The sequence below is a fragment of the Ctenopharyngodon idella genome, chromosome 21, assembly GCF_019924925.1.
Source record: "Ctenopharyngodon idella isolate HZGC_01 chromosome 21, HZGC01, whole genome shotgun sequence".
NCBI classification, from domain to species: Eukaryota; Metazoa; Chordata; class Actinopteri; order Cypriniformes; family Xenocyprididae; genus Ctenopharyngodon; species Ctenopharyngodon idella.
The window spans coordinates 9,857,981-9,878,252 of NC_067240.1; the positions used below are offsets into that span (position 1 = coordinate 9,857,981).

Sequence of the window (20,272 nt, forward strand, 5' to 3'; positions counted from 1 at the left end):
AGTTTTAGTTTTACTTATTTCCAGGTAATAATTTTAGTGCTTCAACTTAAACTTATTTCAGTTTATTGCCAACTGGCCATCATTTCTCATTTTTGTTTAGTTTTAAGTTTATAATCATTTATAATAAATAGCCTACTGCATTATTCCGTAGAAAAGTAGAATTGTCAGTACTGATTTTTAAGTTATTGAAAATGTTTTTAGGGCTTCCTAGTATTGTAACATCCAGCGAGGTGTCCTCCAACAGCAGGCATTACTGCACGCCTGCAGCGTGTCGCCCCAGAGCATGAGCTCTTCCCACCTCGCCGCTTCCTTTATACGCATGCGCGTTGACGCTCATTGTGTTCGCAAAGATGGCGTTGAGTAAAACATTTGGACAAAAACCAATAAAATTTCAACTCGAGCAAGATGGGGATTTTTACATGATAGGTTCAGAGGTACGTTTTCTGTTTCTCAGAGCATTATGCGTATGTTTACATACGATATGCATTAATGTAGCCATCATATTAACACTAAAACATCTTTGACTTGTCTTTGTTGGTTGTTGTCAGTTAAAGATGCTGATATCTGCATATCGACGTAATGAATGAATGATTAAATGATCATAAAGTGAATGATTAAATGATGATAAAGTGAAGTACTTGCCTCTCCGATGTATAAAAGTCAGATTTGAAGTGCGATATTTATATTTGGGCCAGACAAGTTGGCAAAACACGTTAGAATTACAGCAGTTTTTCATTTCAATAACATGTTAAAGGGATAGTTCACACAGAAAATAATTCTATCATTATTAACTCACCCAGTTGTTCCAAACCTTAAGGACTTTTTTCCTTGGAACACAAAAGAAGATGTCAGGAACAATGTTAGGAACTGACAGCCTCAGTCTCCATCTACTTTCATTGAATCTGTTTTCATAATGAAAGTGAATGGTGACCGAGAGTTTGGAACAACATGAGAGTAAATGATTTAAAAACTCTTTCAACTTAAACATTATACTCCGTCACACCATGCACACATGCCCTGAATTTGGTAGTATAACACTACTCTTACTATTTTTAGCCTGTCTTTCTATGGCAAAGATCTATATAGTAAGAATAGTATGCGGGTCCGAATACAGTAATGAATTTCTTTTAAGGCAAGACACCACATGTGAAAAGGGTAAAAAAAAGACATATCACCCTACTAAGCCTTTAGACATATGTATTGTAAATGAAATCTACAGATGCAAACAAATAAAGTGTAATATAATAAACATTTAAATGTGTTTTGGATATTTTCTTTGCACTAGTCTGAAACAAAAGTCATGTAATGGAATCTCAAAACTGACCAGTGCATGAAAACAACAACAACAAAAAAAATGTATCTTCCTTTAAACACATTTAGTTTTTACTTTGTTTTTGCTTTCTAGGTTGGCAATTACCTGCGTATGTTCAGAGGCTCTCTGTATAAGCGGTACCCATCACTATGGAGACGCCTTGCATCCGTGGAGGAGCGGAAGAAGATTGTAGCATCATCACACGGTAAGTGATTCCTTTCCCTTTAAATGATCTTTTCAAATTCTTAGGTCCAGAAGCACCCATAAGCAGCACCTACCTCAAAGTCCTTTAGTCCTGCTTCTGGACAGCAGTTTGTGCAGTGTTCTTTTTGTGTTAGATCATGGTTACACAACTTTAGCCACCAGTGTGACCCTGCTGAAGGCGTCTGAGTGTGAGGAGATCTTCGAGGGGAATGATGAGAAGTACAAGGCAGTGTCCATCAGCACAGAGCCTCCGGCGTATCTCAGGTGAGGATTCTGGTGGTCCTCAGTTATGTGATGTACAGGTATAAATGGAAATAAGTAGTAATAAAAATATAATAAATACAGCATCATGTACTGAGGTTGTTTTTATTAATACACATATGAACACTTACAGGCAGTTTTATGGATTTTTTTTTTTTTAAGTATCTTAGAGCAGATTTTATCTATGTGTTCTATATAATTATAAATTATTTATATATGATAATTATATATAACCACAGTTTTTAGAATGCAGTTCCTCAGGGGATTTTATTTGTTACACACACTACAGTTAAAAAGCTTTAGAGCTAAGATTTTTTAAATGCTTTTAAAATAAGTCTCTTATGCTTACCAAGGCTACATTTATTTGGTCTAAAATACAGCAAAAACAGTAATATTGTAAAATTTGTTTTTACAATTTAAAATAACTATTTGAATGTATTGTCAAATGTAATTTATTCCTGTGATGGTAAAGCTGAATTTTCAGCATCATTACTCCAGTCTTCAGTGTCACATGATCCTTCAGAAATCATTCTAATATGCTGATTTGCTGCTCAAGAAACATTTATTCTTATTATAAATCTTGAAAACAGTGTACAATTTTTTTTTTCCCCAGATTCTTTGATGAGTAGAAAGTTCAAAAGAACAGCATTTATCTGAAATAGAAAGCTTTTGTAACATAATACACTACCGTTCAAAAAGTTCGGTGTCAGTAAGAATTTTGTTTTTTACTTTAAGAATGAATACTTTTATTCAGCAAGGATACATTAAATTGATCAAAAGTGACTGTAACATTAATAATGTTACAAAAATAGAAAACTTTCTATTCAAAGAATCTTGAAAAAAAATTTTACACAACGGTTTTCAACATTGATAATAATAATAATAATAATAATAAATGTTTCTTGAGCAGCAAATCAGCATATTAGAATGATTTTTGAAGTATCATGTGACACTGAAGACTGGAGTAATGGCTGCAGCAAATTCAGCTTTGCCATCACAGGAATAAACTGCATTTTAAAACATACTAAAATAGAAAATAGTTATTTTAAATTGTAAAAAATATTTCACAATATTACAGTTTTTGCTGTATTTTGGATCAAATAAATGCAGCCTTGGTGAGAATAAGAGACTTTTAAAAACATTAAAAAATAGTACTGAAAAAGTAAACTTTTGAATGGTAGTGCATATAAATTGTATAGATATATATAGTTATAGTTATATATCTATTTGTAAACTTTGTAGCCTAAAAGACAATTTTCTGTTGGAGTTTATGTTGTTGTAACTCTGTATCTGAAATTTAGGGAGCAGAAGGCGAAGAGGAACAGTCAGTGGGTGCCCACCCTACCCAACAGCTCCCACCACCTGGATGCAGTGCCTTGTTCCACCACTATCAACAGAAACCGAATGGGACGTGACAAGAAAAGGACCTTTCCATTATGGTAAGATGAGTAATGAGAGTTTGACAAGTTCACCCTCTGTTTTTTAGGGGGCTTTTCATCCATGTCTGTTAGCTTTAAAAACACATACACTACCATTCATAAGTTTGGTGTCAGTAAGATAAATTTGCTAAGCCCAAACTTATGAATGGTAGTGTATGTGTTCAAAAGTTTGAGGCCGGTAAGATTTTATTAACATAAGTCTCTAATGCTAAACAAGGCTGCAATTATTTGATCAAAAATACAGTAAAATCAGCATTATTGTATCATATATTGATATCAAAGCTGAATTTTCAGCATCATTACTCCAGTCTTCAGTGTCACATGATCCTTCAGAAATCATTCTAATATGCTGATTTCATGCACAAGAAACATTTCTTATGATCAATGTTGAAAACTGTTGTGCAGCTTCATATTTGTGTGGAAACCATGATGCATTTTTTCAGGACTTTTTCAAGATTAAAAAATCTTACTAACCCCAAACTTTTGATTGGTTATGTATATGCTATCGTACTTCTAAATGTTGACTTCTGGGAAAATGGAGCAAAATTATTCATGACATACATATTTTTGTCTAATATGATGCTGTCTGCCTCAATTTGAAATATTTCAGTAGGAAATATGTCAACACTGGAAAGAAAATGAGCTTATCAAGCCTTTTCACAGGTTTTAAACATTTCTTAGGAGATACCTGTCAGCAATCATCAGTGTGTTACTCAATCTAAATGTAATTAAGAAACGTGAAACTTTGAATAATTATTTAAGCAACTGTTAACTGTAACATGATTTTATCAGGGCAATGTCAAACCAGAGGATGTTTATGAAGGAACCAAACCACATTTCCTCTATATACTTCCCATGGCTGAGTTGTTTGGGGTCAACAGATGAAGCAATCGTCCAAAACACTGGCTTGTTTTTGCTAAGAGGTTCTTTCAGGTTATGTTGTTTATCTCTGACAGAATCTTTTCTGATTATGTTATGAAAAGCAAATACCCTTGATAGGCTCATTTTTCTTTGGACATACTGAAGTTCCTTCTTCCTCACTTCTGACACGAAAGGATAATCTGATGATGGTCCAAATGCTCAGAAAATCCCCATTTTTAAGACAAACAAAAATTAGCCAGATGTATTTGTGGTTTTAGGTCCTCGATTGACCTGCATCATCTTATGCCAAGAGGAAGTCCTTTTGGGATATTTAGCTGAATGTAATGGCCAATATTGTCAACATACCCTTCTGACGACTGTGGTAAATGTCAATGATTGGCTTTAAATGAGACGGTTCAGACTGGAATGCCGCCAACAAGCTGTTGGTTTAAAGCAGTGTGTCCAAAAAGACTTCATTCTGCTGTCATTACTTGCAAGACAAGCATTTTAAATACCTCACATAATCACATATGTAGGTTGTCAAACATTCAGACATTTGTTGTGTTAGAAAAGGGAAGGACATGAAGGAAAAATGTGGGCTGTTGTTCAGCATCAGAGCTCTGATGTGTGGATGTGCTGCACACATGGTGCTAATTAATTAAAGAGTGTGTGTTTATGGGTCTCTGCTTTCCTTCAATGCATAGTTTCGATGACCATGACCCTGCAGTCATCCACGAAAATGCATCCCAGGCAGAGGTCCTGGTGCCTATCCGCCTGGACATGGAGATTGATGGGCAGAAGCTCAGAGATGCCTTCACCTGGAACATGAACGGTAAGGCTGGCTACACTAGACGATTTTCAAATCTTAACCGATTTTAAAACTGCGGGAGACCACAGACGTAAGGGCAGTTTCAACTGATTTTTAGCATTATAATTATAATCATTATAATATAGCAATATAAATGCACACACTAGAAGATTCGTCCGGACCGCGAGACCACACACCTGTTGATTGTAAACATTTTCACAGCGAGACGAGATCTCACAAATACTCACAACAAGCTCAAACGTGACTTGAGAAGAAAAACAAATGGAGGATGATCAACGTCGTCAGCTGGTTCTCCTGGTGTGAGTTTTGTTTTACAGGAAGAAAAACATAGGTGAAAAAAATATGGGTGATCTTCTTTTATCAGTACTCCACTTTTGTGGCATGTTTGTAGTTGTCAAGTTTCTCTTGGCTCTCATTGGCTATCGTGGTTATCAAGTCAGAGGCAGCCTGATCAAGAGCATGTTTGATATTTAAGATTTGTGATCATGCAGGCTCTGACGTGATCAGGAGCAGTAAAATAATTGTAATGACCCCACACAGTTGAGAATTTTTTTGGACAAACAAACAGGCCACACACCCCAGATCGTTGGGGTTTACAAATTGAGCCCGAAATTGGGCTTAAAATCTTTGTGTGTGGCCAGCCTAAGGCGGTAACAAAATAGAAAATTGTTGTTTACTAGAAGTTTTTCAGAAAACTCTTGTTATCTTATCTTATGCACAATATTTTCATAACAGTTAAGCATAATTTCCCCCCCAAACAGTCATTATAGTAAGCTGCAAAAATCTCATTCACATTACTTTAATACAGAAATAAAAATCATAAAGTTCAGACACAATCTGTGTTTTTTTTTTTTAAATACTGTGAAATATTCTTACAATTTAAAGTAACTTTTTTATATATTGTAATATATTTTCATTTTCAGTATATCATTATCCTCCAGAAATCATTCTAAATGCTGAGTTGGTTCTCGAGAAACATTTATTATTACTTTTAATGATATTAATAATAATGTGTTGAAAACAATTGTGCTGCTTCATATTTTTGTGGAAACCGTTATACATTTTTTCAGGATTCTTTGTTGCATATAACATTCAAAAGAACACCATTTGTTTGAAATAGAAATCTTTTGTAACAAAGTCTTTAATGTCACTTGTGATCAATTTAATACATCCTTGCTGAATAAAAGTATTAAAGGGTTAGTTGATCAAAAATGAAAATTACTCAAACTCATGTTGTTCCACACCCGTAAGACCTTCGTTCATCTTCGGAACACAAATTAAGACATTTTTAATAAAATCCGATGGCTCAGTGAGGCCTGCATTGCCAACAAGATAATTAACACTTTCAGATGCCCAGAAAGCTACTAAAGACATATTTAAAACAGTTCATGTGACTACAGTGGTTCAACCTTAATGTTATGAAGCGACGAGAATACTTTTTTTGCACCAAAAAAACTAAACAACGACTTTATTTAACAATATCTAGTGATGGGCAATTTCAAAACACCACTTCATGATGCTTTGAAGATTTACGAATCTTTTGTTTCAAATCAGTGGTTCGGAGCACCAAAGTCATGTGATTTCAGTAAACAAGGCTTCGTTATGTCATAAGTGTTTCAAAATTTCAGTAGTTCACGTGACTTTGGCAGTATGATACACGCTCCGAACCACTGATTCGAAACAAAAGATTCATAAAGCTTTTGAAGCTTCATGAAGCAGTGTTTTGAAATCGCCCATCACTAGATAATGTTGAATAAAGTCGTTATTTTGTTTTTTTGGCGCACAAAAAGTATTCTCGCCGCTTAATAACATTAAGGTCAAGCCACTGTAGTCACATGAACTGTTTTAAAAACGTCTTAAGTAGCTTTCTGGGCATTGAAAGTGTTACTTATCTTGCTGGCAATGCAGGCCTCACTGAGCCACGGATTTCATCAAAAATATCTTAATTTGTGTTCCGAAGATGAACGAAGGTCTTATGGGTGTGGAACGACATGAGGGTGAGTAATTAATGACAGAATTTTCATTTTTGGGTGAACTAACCCTTTAATAAAAAATAAAGAAAAATGAGATTTTTAGCGGTAGTGTATGTTTTCTTTTGTTGAATGCACGATGCATTCATGCTAAACACATTTAAGTGCAGAAGTGTCTGCTTTTGTGTTTCTAGAGAAACTTATGACTCCAGAGATGTTTGCTGAGATCCTGTGTGACGACCTAGACCTGAATCCTCTCACCTTCGTCCCTGCCATCGCCTCAGCCATTAGACAGCAGATCGAGTCCTACCCTACCGACAGCATTCTGGATGAGCAGACAGACCAGAGGGTCATCATTAAGGTGTGTTTTACAGTGGTACCCAAAAGCAAAAAGGGGTTCATTTTGATCATTTTGGACTTAATTAGACTTGCTGATCAAGGCCTAATTAATATATGTCTGAAAAATAGTCTCTTAATGGCCATGTTCAAAAAGCAGCAGAATTTGGCTGTCAGTCCTGTATTTGAGTTCACCCAAAAATTAAAATTCTGCCATCATTTACTCCCCATTAAGTTGTTCCAAACATATAAATTTCTTTGTTTTGCTGTACACAAAGGAAGATATTTAGAAGAATGTTTGTAACCAAGCAGATCTCGCCCCCATTTACTACCATAGTAGGGAAAAAATACTATGGTAGTCAATGGGGGACTAGATCTGCTTGGTTACAAACATCCTTCCAAATATCTTCCTTTGTGTTCAGCAGAACAAAGAAATCTATACAGGTTTGGAACAACTTGAGGGTGAGTAATTTTTGGGTGAACTATCCCTTTAATACGGTACTGTTTACACGCAATTCAATTATTTTGTGTCTACGTGCGACTCAAATACTCCGCTGTCCACCAAGATATAAAAGCTGCTGTTATTTAATGTTAAATAATATTTAATTAAAGATTTGACGGATAAACTCGCGGCTCAATTGGAAAAGTGATAAGACTTTTCAGTTTTATGGACGTCGCCATCTTTGATATTACTTTGGTCACTGTCACATTTTGACATTTCAAGACTCAAACCTGTAAGTAAATGCAGTTGTCAAACCCATAAACTAGCAGTGTGAATGTAGCCTATGTTGAAAAGATACCAAACATAATGCATGTGATTAATTCCATTGCTGACCTGCGTTGTGCTTTCAGCTAAACATTCATGTGGGGAACATCTCTCTGGTGGACCAGTTCGAATGGGACATGTCAGAGAAGGAGAACTCGCCAGAAACGTTTGCTTTGAAGCTCTGCTCTGAGTTGGGCCTCGGAGGAGAGTTCGTCACCACCATCGCCTACAGCATCCGCGGACAGCTCAGCTGGCACCAGAGGACGTACGCCTTCAGGTGGGCGACACACATGCACTTCTAATACTGGCCAATACAAACATTAGTTTGAGTTCAAGTTCAGGTTTTTATTCTTTTGCTTTCTCATATACACAAGCACAAAAGATATGTTTATTCTGCTTCACAGTGTATGAAATCTACTGATAGAAAATTCATGTGTTTGGGGATTTAGTTTCAGGATGATGATGGTCCATTTATATGCAATAGTCCATAAATGAGGTAGCTGCCCCTCTAGAGACACTGGATTCCCCATAGAGTCATTTTAGGACAGTTTCTTGTTTTCAAAGTCACTGCTTGCCATGATTTAAACCATACAGTGAGTGTAAAAGAAGATTCGCTGTGGTTTTCTCTCTGTGGGTCACTGTTGAGACATGATTTGTTCTTTAGTATTTATACTGCCACCTCACTGTCATAAGGCAGAGAATGAATTATTTCCCTAGCCTGTAATATTGCCTTGGAATTTACCCAAGAATCAGTAGGTATTTTGTAAACAGACTAAAAGCCTATTCACAGTTTTCGCAGAAGAATAAAAAAAAAAAAAAAAGAAACTATGCGTGCCTTTACAATGATCCAACTCCTTCGCATGTAGGTTGAATTTTTTTTCCACTTGCCACAAAAATGTATTTACCAATGAGAAAGATGCTTATATGGGTTATGTGTCTGGGATGGCATTCTAATCACTGTCAAACAAAGAACTATAAAACTCAAAGCAGCAACAAACAATTAGAGTAAAAAGAAGTGAGGTGAAAAAAGGGTATGGATGGGTACAGAGGATCTTATTTATTAAATTTTTTTTTTAGAAGTAATAATAACTTAAAAACCAATAATACTTTTTTAAATAAATTTATTATTAAATGAAATAAGTAATATATTTTTTAAAGAAATTAATTTAATTCAGCAAGTATACAATTAAATTGTTGCATACAAAAATCACAAAGATATTTGTTACAAGATTTCTGTCTTAGATTTGTATGAACTTTCTATTCATCAAAGAATCCTGAAAAAGATATATATCAGGTTTCCACAACAATATTAGTGTTTTCATCATTTATAATAATATGAAATCAGCATATTAGAATGATTTCTGAAGGATCATGTGACACTAAAGACTGGAGTAATGGCTGCAGAAAATTCAGCTTTGCCATCACAGGAATAAATTACATTTTAAAATATATAGAAATAGAAAATCATTATTTGAAACTGTAATAATATTTCACATTTTTGCTATTTTAGTGTATTTAGATCAAATAAATGCAGCCTTGCTGAGCGTAAGAGACTTCTTTCAAAAAAACTTTACAATCCCAAATTTTTTGGAAGGTAGTGTATGTCTCACATGTATGCTGTTCTTTTAATATTTACATTAAAGGTATAGTTCACCCAAAAATGAAATTTATTCCATGATTTACTCACCCTCAAGCCATCCTAGGTGTATATGACTTTCTTCTTTCAGACAAACACAATCAGAGAGATATTTAAAAATATCCTCCAAGGTTTATAATGGTTGTGAATGGCAGCCCAAATTTTTAAGAGAAAAAAAATGCATCCATACGACACCAGGGGGTTAATAAAGGCCTTCTGAAGCGAATTGATGCATTTAAGACAAATATCTTTATTTAAAACTTTATAAAGTAAAATAACGAGCTTCCTGCGGGACAGTCATTTGCATTCGACGTATGTCCAAAAAGCGTTAACTTCCGCGATGTAGTACACAATGACATGACGTACTAGCGTAGTACGTCATGGCGCAGTGTAGAACATCATGTCATTGTGTACTACGTCACGGAAGTTCACTTTTTGGAAGTACGTCGAATGCGTATGGCTGTCCCGCCAGAAGCTCGTTTTTATGGATGGATGCAGTTTTTTGTCTTCAAAATTTGGGCTGCCATTCACAATCATTATAAACCTTGGAGGACTAAGGATATTTTTAAATATAAATATTTTAAATATAAGATTGTGTTCATCTGAAAGAACAAAGTCATATACACCTAGAATGGCTTGAGGGTGAGTAAATCATGGGATAATTTTCATTTTTGGGTGAACTAACCCTTTAATATCTGTGTTTGTTTGTTTGTGCTGTACTGTATTGTTTGACCTGTATCCATATCCTGTGTGTCTGTAGAGATGTCTGGGGCCTGATTCCATTTTAAACAATGATTTACTGTGTTATTAGGTCACATGAAGTGGAATTTCCATTATGTGGTCATATACACACAAACACACACGGCATGTCTTGTTTATGCCACTAAATTGAGACCATCTTTAATGCGGTCTGGGCCATCCACTGGTTCTTTACAATCTCATTTATCTGTCTGACAGCAAGCAGACAACCGTTTGAGCGTTGTGACTTCTCTTTATTGTGCCTTGAAGTAGTTTTGTGTTTCTCTTTCCTCTGTTGGTTATAAAGTAACTGCATTTTCTTCCTGCAGTACAGCCTACATTGATTTTTGCTTCCATAATGATTCATAATTCAGTTGCTTTTCTCTTGCATGGCTTGCAACTTTACTTTTGCCTTTTAGAGGTTTGGATTTGTGGGGTTGTAACCAGTTACATTACATTTTCACCATGCTGTCTGTAGATCATAGGTGAAAATGGCACATTATTTGCTTTTTGGTTCAGTTAGAACGGTTAAAATGTTAGAAGATTGAGTTTTTGTTTAATTCTTTGTGATTAACTTCATTGCTTTTTGTTTTTGCTTTACTATAACCTTCTAATTGTTTGCTTCTCCCACTGTCTGTTCCAATAGGTCTGATTTCAGGTCAATATACTTCAAAATTTCTTGATCTCCTCTCCCTCTTACCCCCCAACGTATCATACCCTGGGAAGCTGAGTACTTTCATCTTTTCTTATTTTATTATATCTTTGCAAGGACATGTGCCTGTATATGACCATGTCATTAAAATGTCTAAATCAGTTTTCCCTCCTAAAAATGACATGGCATAAACCTAGTGATACCAGAACAGACAGTGGTTTGATAACTGTTCTGTTAGACCCCTGCATGTGCTTTCACAGCATGGCTTTGATTTCTGTATGATGGTTAGAAGTAAATTGTATGATTTTATATAAACAGTTTTTCTTAACAAATGTTTAATAGATATTTCTAGATGTCATTCATCACCTTTGTGTCTCAGTGGTCATCAGTGAAGCATCATTGGTCTTCCACGATGTTTAAGTGATGCTGTCCACTGACTCCATCTGGCTCATTTCCTGTAGTGAGAACCCATTACCAACGGTGGAGATTGCCATTCGGAACACAGGTGATGCCGACCAGTGGTGCCCTCTGCTGGAGACCCTGACAGACGCAGAGATGGAGAAGAAAATCAGAGACCAGGACAGAAACACAAGGTGAGAAAATGTTCAAATTAAATCTTGCCTACTTGACACCATTTTATTTATTGCTTTTAAATATATTAATATTATTTATAATGAATTCTTGTGCATTATTATTGCACCTGAATAATGTTGCATTTTTATTTCACAGGCGTATGCGACGACTTGCCAACACCGCCCCTGCCTGGTAAAGACGGGACGTTACTGATGCTGCCACTCGATAAGCTCACTGTCTCTCGAAGGGCCTCAGGGTTGCTGGAGGCCTTTGCACAGATCTACACAGCTCTAGATAACATTCCTCCAGCCTTCTGACCTCCTCAACCCACACAGCATTACACACTTTCTTAATACCAGGCCTTTAAACTCTGATCTGGCATCAACCAGGCTTTACAGCGCTCATGGAGGCTGTTCGGGACGTCTCGTTAGAATGCCTGTCATTGCCGATTCTCTGGTCTCCAGTTATAGGGACATCTGTCTAGTCTGGTTGTAAGAACAGGACATTGTTGAGAATGTTTGATTGAGTGTTGTGTTTTTCGTTAAAGGTGCTAATGCATACTATGAACTTGAATTGCTTCTTTTTTTTCTTTTTTTTTTTAAATAAAGACAATGGCAAATTGTATTCTTATGGTTCTGTTTTTTTTTTATATAACCCATAACTTGTGCCAATCTATCACGGCACATATTATATACACGCACACCAATCAGGCATAACATTATGACCACTTACAGCTGAAGTGAATAACACTAATTATCTCTCCATCACGGCACCTGTTAGTGGGTGGGATATATTAGGCAGCAGGTGAACATTTTTGCCCTGTCCAAATACCCACACTTGCGCTCTTTGCACTTGACTACTTGTCTACTTACATGACGTATTTCCTGTATTTGGCTCAAGCGTTCAAGTAGACGTAAAGACCGCAAGTGTGTATAGAACTTATAGTCTTGCAAAAATTGCAAGTGTTTACAGAGATTTTTTTTTTAATTATTATTTTCAATAATTTGCATTTTAAAATAAACTTCTAAATGTATGTTCAGTATTTGCTATGTAACTAACAGAAGACAAAATCTTAAAATTGTGGTGCTTCTTTAAGTGATAAAAAGCAGTTGCACATACTCTACCCATATTTGCACCAATAAAATGTGCAACATTGTTTTACTACCAAATTATATGTAATGTATATAATTCATTTAAATTACAGTTGAATGTTTTCCTTGACATCTCTCGATTTCGGGGCATGCGAGTTCCCGAACATAATGCATGACGGGATACACTTAGCCTTGAATTCTGCTCAGAAGCGGTATTCAAGATAGTGTGGGTTTAGTGTACGTTAAGGGCTCTGCACTTTGGCATTTTTAAGACACGGGACAGTCTTGCGCACTTACTTCCTGTCGCGTGCATGCGCTCTCAAGTGGCCAAGACCGCAAGTGTAGGTATTTGGACAGGGCATCAGTCCTCAAAGTTGTGTTAGAAGCAGGAAAAATGGGCAAGCGTTAGGATTTGAGCAAGTTTGACAAGGGCCAAATTGTGATGGCTAGACGACTGGGTCAGCATCTCCAAAACTGCAGCTCTTGTGGGGTGTTCCTGGGCTGCAGTGGTCAGTATCTATCAAAAGTGGTCCAAGGAAGGAACAGTGGTGAGCCGGCGACAGGGTCATGGGCGGCCAAGGCTCATTGATGCACGTGGGGAGCGAAGGCTGGCCCGTGTGGTCCGATCCAACAGACGAGCTACTGTAGCTCAAATTACTCAAGAAGTTAATGCTGGTTCTGATATAAAGGTGTCAGAATACACAGTGCATCACAGTTTGTTGCGTATGGGGCTACATAGCCGCAGACCAGTCAGGGTGCCCATGCTGACCCCTGTTCACCGCCGAAAGCACCAGCAGTGGGCACGTGAGCATCAGAACTGGACCACAGAGCAATGGAAGAAGGTGGCCTGGTCTGATGAATCACACTTTCTTTTACATCACGTGGATGGCCGGGTGCATGTGCGTCGCTTATCTGGGGAACACACGGCACCAGGATGCTCTATGGGAAGAAGGCAAGCCGGCAGAGGCAGTGTGATGCTTTGGGCAATGTTCTGCTGGGAAACCTTGGGTCCTGCCATCCATGTGGATGTTACTTTGACACGTACCACCTACCTAAGCATTGTTGCAGACCATGTACACCCTTTCATGGAAACGGTATTCCCTGGTGGCTGTGGCCTCTTTTAGCAGGATAATGCACCACAAAGCTGCCGCAAAGCAAAAATGGTTCAGGAATGGTTTAAGGAGCACAACAACGAGTTCGAGGTGTTGACTTGGCTTCCAAATTCCCCAGATCTCAATCCAATCAAGCATCTGTGGGATGTGCTGAACAAACAAGTCCGATTCATGATACCATACCATGGTAATGCCTCTAATCAGTCTGATGTTATACAGTCAGTCCTTACAGTCAGTTATACAGTCACTCTATCCTGCTCTGTTCACAAAATGAACGAGAAGAGATGCAAATCAAAAGTTTGATAGTAATAGCATTATGAAAGGCAGTTACTGCGAATGAAACATTTATATAGATGAAACACTTATTTTGCATAGTGAAACAGATACTTTGTGATTTTGTGTATTGTACTAACACAATTAAAAATATGCTGAAATGTTTGAAAAAAGTGCACTTTTTTTATGATCTGTTGTGATATTAGTACTAAGAGTTTTGAAAATTTACCAGTTGCTTGTGAAAATTGCACCAAAGCAATTAAAAAAAAAAAAACTGTAATGCAGTCATTTTCAATGGTTGCTTGTTTTGGGAAGTTTCTGCCTTTAGTCTCCTTTTCAGTTAGTGAAATGCATGTTAAATAGAATTTACTTGGACAATCTAAGACCCGACATTTCTTTACCATGATAATCTCCTTGATTGAGTTGGCAGTACTTGTTTTTTGGGTCATTGTCCTGTTGCCATATGAAGCAATTCCCAGTGAGTCTGGTGGCATTTTCTTGAACACTAGTAAGCAAGATTATTTTGTACACTTCTGAATTCATTCTTCTGCTGCCATCATTGAATAAGTCATCAATAAAGATGAGTGAGCCTGTTCCAGAGGCAGACATGCATGCCCATGACTTGACAATACCTCCACCATGCTTTCAAGATGAGGTCTTATGCCTTGGATCATTTGCAGTTTCTTTTTTTCTCTCCACACTTTTGCTTTCCCACTTTGATAAAGGATAATATTTGTCCATAAAACGCTGTTCTAAAACTCTACTGGCTCATCTCTGTGTGTTTTTGCAAATTCTACTTGGCTTTCCTATTTTTGGTTCTGATCAGATGTTTGATTTTGCTATATATATATATATATATCTAGAAAATGCAATTATTATTTACACTGACGAACAATAATTGTGATACCTGATACAATTAGGGAAAGTTTCTGATATATAAAGATGAACATTAATGATCTGTTGACCTCAATCTGGGGAGTACAGATGGATATAAACAAGGAAAATATACAAGCTATACCAGCTTCCTTTTGTTTTAGTAGTTTTGACTAACAATAGAAGATTTAATCTGCTCAGTCACAGAGGTGTATGCTTAGCAATGATGGACACTGAACGAATCATAAAGAAGTACAACATGTAACCTTCGTTATTTGTATGCAATTGTGTTTTTTTTTTTTTTTTTCTAATACATTTCATTTGAAATCTGAGCAGGCATGGGCACCTATTAATGATCTATCTCAAACATTCTTCAGTCTGTTAGTACAGCATGTAGACTCAAATCTGATAGGGCACTTACGTGATCAGACAGGTTTTGTGATTTCATGATCCCACCCATATTTTGTAAATCACTATAAATATGAAGGCGATACACTACCACCAAAACGGCAAATCAAGAGAAAAGACAGGACCAGACGTTCAAAGGTAAGCTGTTGACCAAGTGCTGAAAATGGATTTCCGTCATTGCATTTAAAACTTTACAGTAATAAATCATGGAAATATATAAATAAGTAAAAAATAATCATAATAAATGTATTGCACATTTTAAAGTGCATAATGTTTCTTCATACAGTAAACATGTTTACCCTGCTTCTGTTATCAGGTAAGCCAAACATTTCCATTAAATATTTTATCATCACAAAAGTTGCTTTTCTGTGTAAAGATTTTGACTTTGTCAAGCTTCTGGTATTACAGTTATTTATTTTTATTATTTAGAAAATAAAACAGTTAATCTACATTCATTTTGTGTTCCCAACAAATTCCCAACAGAACTTGTCTGGTTTTTTTTTTAGGTTTTATCAGCTTCAGTGTTTCTCATCGTTATGTCTTTGTGAATGAATCCAAGACTTGGGCAGAAGCTCAGAGATACTGTAGAGATAAATACACTGATCTGGCCACCACTGAGAATGATCAACAGACGGTCCAGTTAATCAACACAGTTAAAGATGATTCCATTGATTTGGCCTGGATTGGACTCTATGATGATCTGAACAGTTGGAAATGGACTCTAGAGGACAGTGATTTCTTCAAGGTGTGAGAGAAAGACTTCAGGAACTGGTTTATTGACCAAGTGAATTATGGAGGACAATTCACGTATGTGTATATGAGCAGGGGGATGTGGTATAAAACAAGCTCATATAGTGAATTTCTATTCATCTGCTATGACGGTGAGCAATTTCATTTGATATGACAATGAAAATTTTTAAGTTTAATCACAACCGCTCTCAACCACTCATATGATAGTGAGAATTGCTGTTGGGTTTTTCAAGTAATTACAACAAAAGCTTTATGATACTGAAACATATCTTTTTTTTTTCTTTTTGTTTACAGGAAGAGTGAATGTGCAAGTTATGTGTTTGTTTCGCAGTACAAAACCTGGACTGAAGCTCAGAGTTACTGCAGAGAACATCACACAGACCTCGTCAGTATCAGGAATGAGATTGAAAACTACAGGGTTCAGTCATTAATACAAAATGATGATTATTATTATTATTATTATTATTACTATTATTATTATTATTATTATTATTATTATTATTATTCAGTCGCTTGGATTGGACTGTACAGAACCAGATCTTGGTCAGATCAGAGCAACTCTTCATTCAGTAACTGGAGGACAGGACAGCCAGATAATGCTGGAAACAGTGAATACTGCACTGCAGTGTCATTCAGTGACTCTGGGAACTGGACAGATGAAAACTGCTTTTCTAGATTTCCTTTCATTTGCTACAGTGGTATGTATATCTCTCAGCCTGGACTGTAATCTATTAAATTGCATAAATTGCAATGATACAAGTCTCCTTTGTTTCAGCTGTGAAAAGATACCATGTAAGAAAACAAAAAAAAAAAAATAATAATAATAAATAAAACTACAATTTTACACTTTTCTCCACAGTGTCATCTTGACATCATCCCGTCAGTATCATTTTGTGAATGAGTCTAAGACCTGGACTGAAGCTCAGAGATACTGCAGACAGAATTACACTGATCTGGCCACCATTGATAACATGGAGGAAATGAACAGTCTGATCAACACAGTTAATGGGAGTTACAATGGTTCAGCCTGGATTGGACTGTATGATGATGTGAACAGCTGGAGATGGTCATTGGAGGACAATGATTTCTATCAGGAAGGAGAGAGAGATTTCAGGAACTGGTATCATGAACCGGACAACAGTGGGGGGAATCAGCTGTGTGTTTCCATGGATTATAATGGAAAATGGTATGATTTGTCATGCGACAATCCTAAAGCATTTGTTTGCTATGATGGTAAGGACTTTTGATTTGTTAGATGGGTTTATCATTTTCTGTGAAAATTTCTGTGCATGTATATTTGTCATATTTTATATCTTAGGTAGTGCAAATGCCACACAGAATTACATCAGAATCTATGACTGGAAAATCTGGTCAAAGGCTCGTAGATACTGCAGAGAGCATCACACAGACCTCATCAGTATCAGGAATGAGGCTGAAATCCATGAGATCCAATATTTGTTCAAGAATGAATTTCATTCCTTTTGGATTGGACTGTACAGAACCAGATCTTGGTCAGATCAGAGCAACTCTTCATTCAGTAACTGGAGGACAGGACAGCCAGATAATGCTGGAAACAGTGAATACTGCACTACAGTGTCATTCAGTGACTCTGGGAACTGGACAGATGAAAACTGCGATACTGCCTTACCTTTCATTTGCTACAGTGGTGAGTAGATGTTTATCTTAATGGCCAATATTCTCTAAAAAAAATAATAATAATGCTAATATTTGAAACTTTCTCCACAGTGTCATCTTTGACATCATCCCGTCAGTATCATGTTGTATCTGAGTCTAAGACCTGGACTGAAGCTCAGAGATACTGCAGACAGAATTACACTGATCTGGCCACCATTGATAACATGGAGGAAATGAACAGACTGATCAACACAGTTAATGGGAGTTACAATGGTTCAGCCTGGATTGGACTGTATGGTGATGTGAACAGCTGGAGATGGTCACTGGAAGACAATGATTTCTATCAGGAAGGAAAGAGAGATTTTAGGAACTTCTATCATCAACCAGACAACTATGATGGGAAAGAACTGTGTGTTTCCATATATTATGGTTTGACTGAAAACTGGTTTGATTCATCATGTGACAATCACTATACATTTGTTTGCTATGATGGTAGGACATTTAATTTCAATTCTAAAACTTATCTTTATCAGTCCCTCAAGGCTTCAGCATGCTTCCTCAGAATGTGGGAGAGACAATGTAAGGCACTTTCAACCAACAAATAAGTGTCAGGCAAAATGTGAGGCACTGTAATTAGTCGAATAACATCCTTAAAATTCTATCCAAAAAGAATTTTAAAGAATGTTGGAAACCAAACAGTTTTGGTTCCCATTGACTTCTATTGTATGAACAAAAAACAACCGAAGTCATTGGGAACCAATACTGTAGAAACAACAAATTATAATGTCAGTACAAGAACTTAATGATTGTTCTGTGAGGAAGCATGCAGAAACCTGATACTGAACTGGATCTATGCCTCCGTCACATATAGCCCGAGCTCATTTTCAATTTGATGTCATAATATCAGTTTGAGTAAAATAAGGTATTTTACATAATTCTGAGGACCTTTACCTCAAATGTGAAATGTAAGTTGTTTCTGTGTGAGGGCTACAATGACTGTCTGATTTGTTAAGCTTGTAAACTCAATGGCAGTTGTCGTCCCTAATATAGTAACTTGTTAACAATTTACTTTATGGCAAACAGTGGTTTCAAAATTCATGTTTGAGGTATGTGTATCAGTTGCTGTAGAACAAAACAAAAAAAAAGTTATGTTAACAGACCTTATTTTACTTGAATTTTTAGAACTTAGGTTAAATGAAGAGGAACACAATTTTCCTCTAGTTGTGCACATGTTCTTGTCCATCACTGGATTAACACAAGACCCTGGTATTGAATCAGATCAACTAAAAATAGACATAAATCTAACGAAATTGTGTTTTATCTTAGGGCGAGAAAACACCTCTCAGAAGTTTATCTGGGTATCTGAGGAAAGAAACTGGACTGAAGCTCAGAGATACTGCAGAGAGAATTACACAGACCTGGCCAGTGTGAGAAATGAGACAGAGCATCAACAGATACTGAATGTTACATATGGAAATGCTGTATGGATTAGTCTATACAGAAACAGACTGTGGTCGGATCAGAGCAACTCTTCTTTCACATATTGGAGACAAACAGTCCGTGGTGAAGCTGCACAGCCAGATAATGGTTTGAACACACCAGGACAGAATGATACTCAACACTGCACAGCTGTGTCTTTAAAACAATTTGGTCAGTGGACAGATGAACAATGCTTCAACAGTTTGCATTTCTTCTGCTATAGTGGTGAGCTAATATATACGTTTCCTTCTATTACAGTAATTTAAAGATACTATTAAAAGGAGAAACAAGCAACACCACTAATTCAACAACAGATTTATCAAATAAGGAATTGTATTGTAAATTCCTTGTGATGTTACTGATAATCAACACAACTAGTATTTTATATTTACAGTACATAAAATAGTGTAAAGGGATTTTTGGAAATCGTCAATTTCACATAAATTTATTTTATAATTATGCAGCACTGACCTTTTTCACATTTGCGCAGGTTATACGGTGGGGTTGAGAGTGAAATTCACAAGTGTGGAAAGTTTGTCAAAGTCTCAGATTGAAGACTTGGTGATTATACAAGTAAGTACCTGGATGCTGTTAATACAAAACACTCAAAGTTACATATATTTAATTTTAATTTATTCACTTTTCATTTGTGACCATGCCATTTTAAAGGTACACTATGTAACTTTTGACTCTCTATCAGTTAAAAAACAAAATGCGTTTTGCGGACCCAGGTGAAAAAAGTGAACTAAAATACACTTTATTTCAATACACTTGGTACACTTCCATACAAAGTGCTCTATTTTCACAATAATTTTGTACTTAATATACTAAAAAAAATTCTTTAGTATTTAAGATAATCTTAAGAACATCTAAGTGTACTCAACTGTGCTATTTTGAGACACCATGAATATGAACTAAAACTTAACATACTGTCTCTGTATTTTAAAAAAGTATTTAGTTACCCCTTGTAGTACACTTGAACCAATCTTTCATAAGACATAAAAAATAGACTTATGAATTATTTAAATTGTAAGAATAATATATAATATATACAAAATGTATTTATAATGTATT

General features: G+C 36.2%; 2 protein-coding genes across 4 annotated transcripts; both read left to right on the forward strand.

Annotated features, from left to right (window-relative positions):
* The first annotated feature begins 268 nt into the window (after positions 1-268).
* smarcb1b (SWI/SNF related, matrix associated, actin dependent regulator of chromatin, subfamily b, member 1b) lies at positions 269-12,201 on the forward strand. 3 transcript variants are annotated; one of them, XR_007927102.1, is made up of 9 exons: positions 269-434; positions 1,406-1,517; positions 1,651-1,780; positions 3,079-3,216; positions 4,782-4,909; positions 7,071-7,237; positions 8,065-8,255; positions 10,999-11,597; positions 11,734-12,201. XR_007927102.1 is itself a non-coding variant. In XM_051877352.1 (9 exons), exons 1-9 carry the CDS (start codon positions 351-353, stop codon positions 11,771-11,773), a joined length of 1,122 nt encoding a protein of 373 aa, XP_051733312.1. In that variant the 5' UTR covers positions 269-350; the 3' UTR covers positions 11,774-12,201. The 3 variants fall into 3 exon arrangements, 2 of the variants coding, with proteins under 2 accessions (XP_051733312.1, XP_051733313.1); XM_051877352.1 differs by having other exon boundaries at positions 11,466-11,597; XM_051877353.1 differs by having other exon boundaries at positions 1,672-1,780; positions 11,466-11,597.
* A 3,424-nt stretch (positions 12,202-15,625) lies between these two features.
* Positions 15,626-18,326, forward strand: LOC127504325 (C-type mannose receptor 2-like). The gene is made up of 6 exons (XM_051878874.1): positions 15,626-15,650; positions 15,841-16,081; positions 16,416-16,502; positions 16,944-17,224; positions 17,403-17,750; positions 17,831-18,326. Exons 1-6 carry the CDS (start codon positions 15,626-15,628, stop codon positions 18,322-18,324), a joined length of 1,476 nt encoding a protein of 491 aa, XP_051734834.1. The 3' UTR covers positions 18,325-18,326.
* Positions 18,327-20,272: the final 1,946 nt, after the last annotated feature.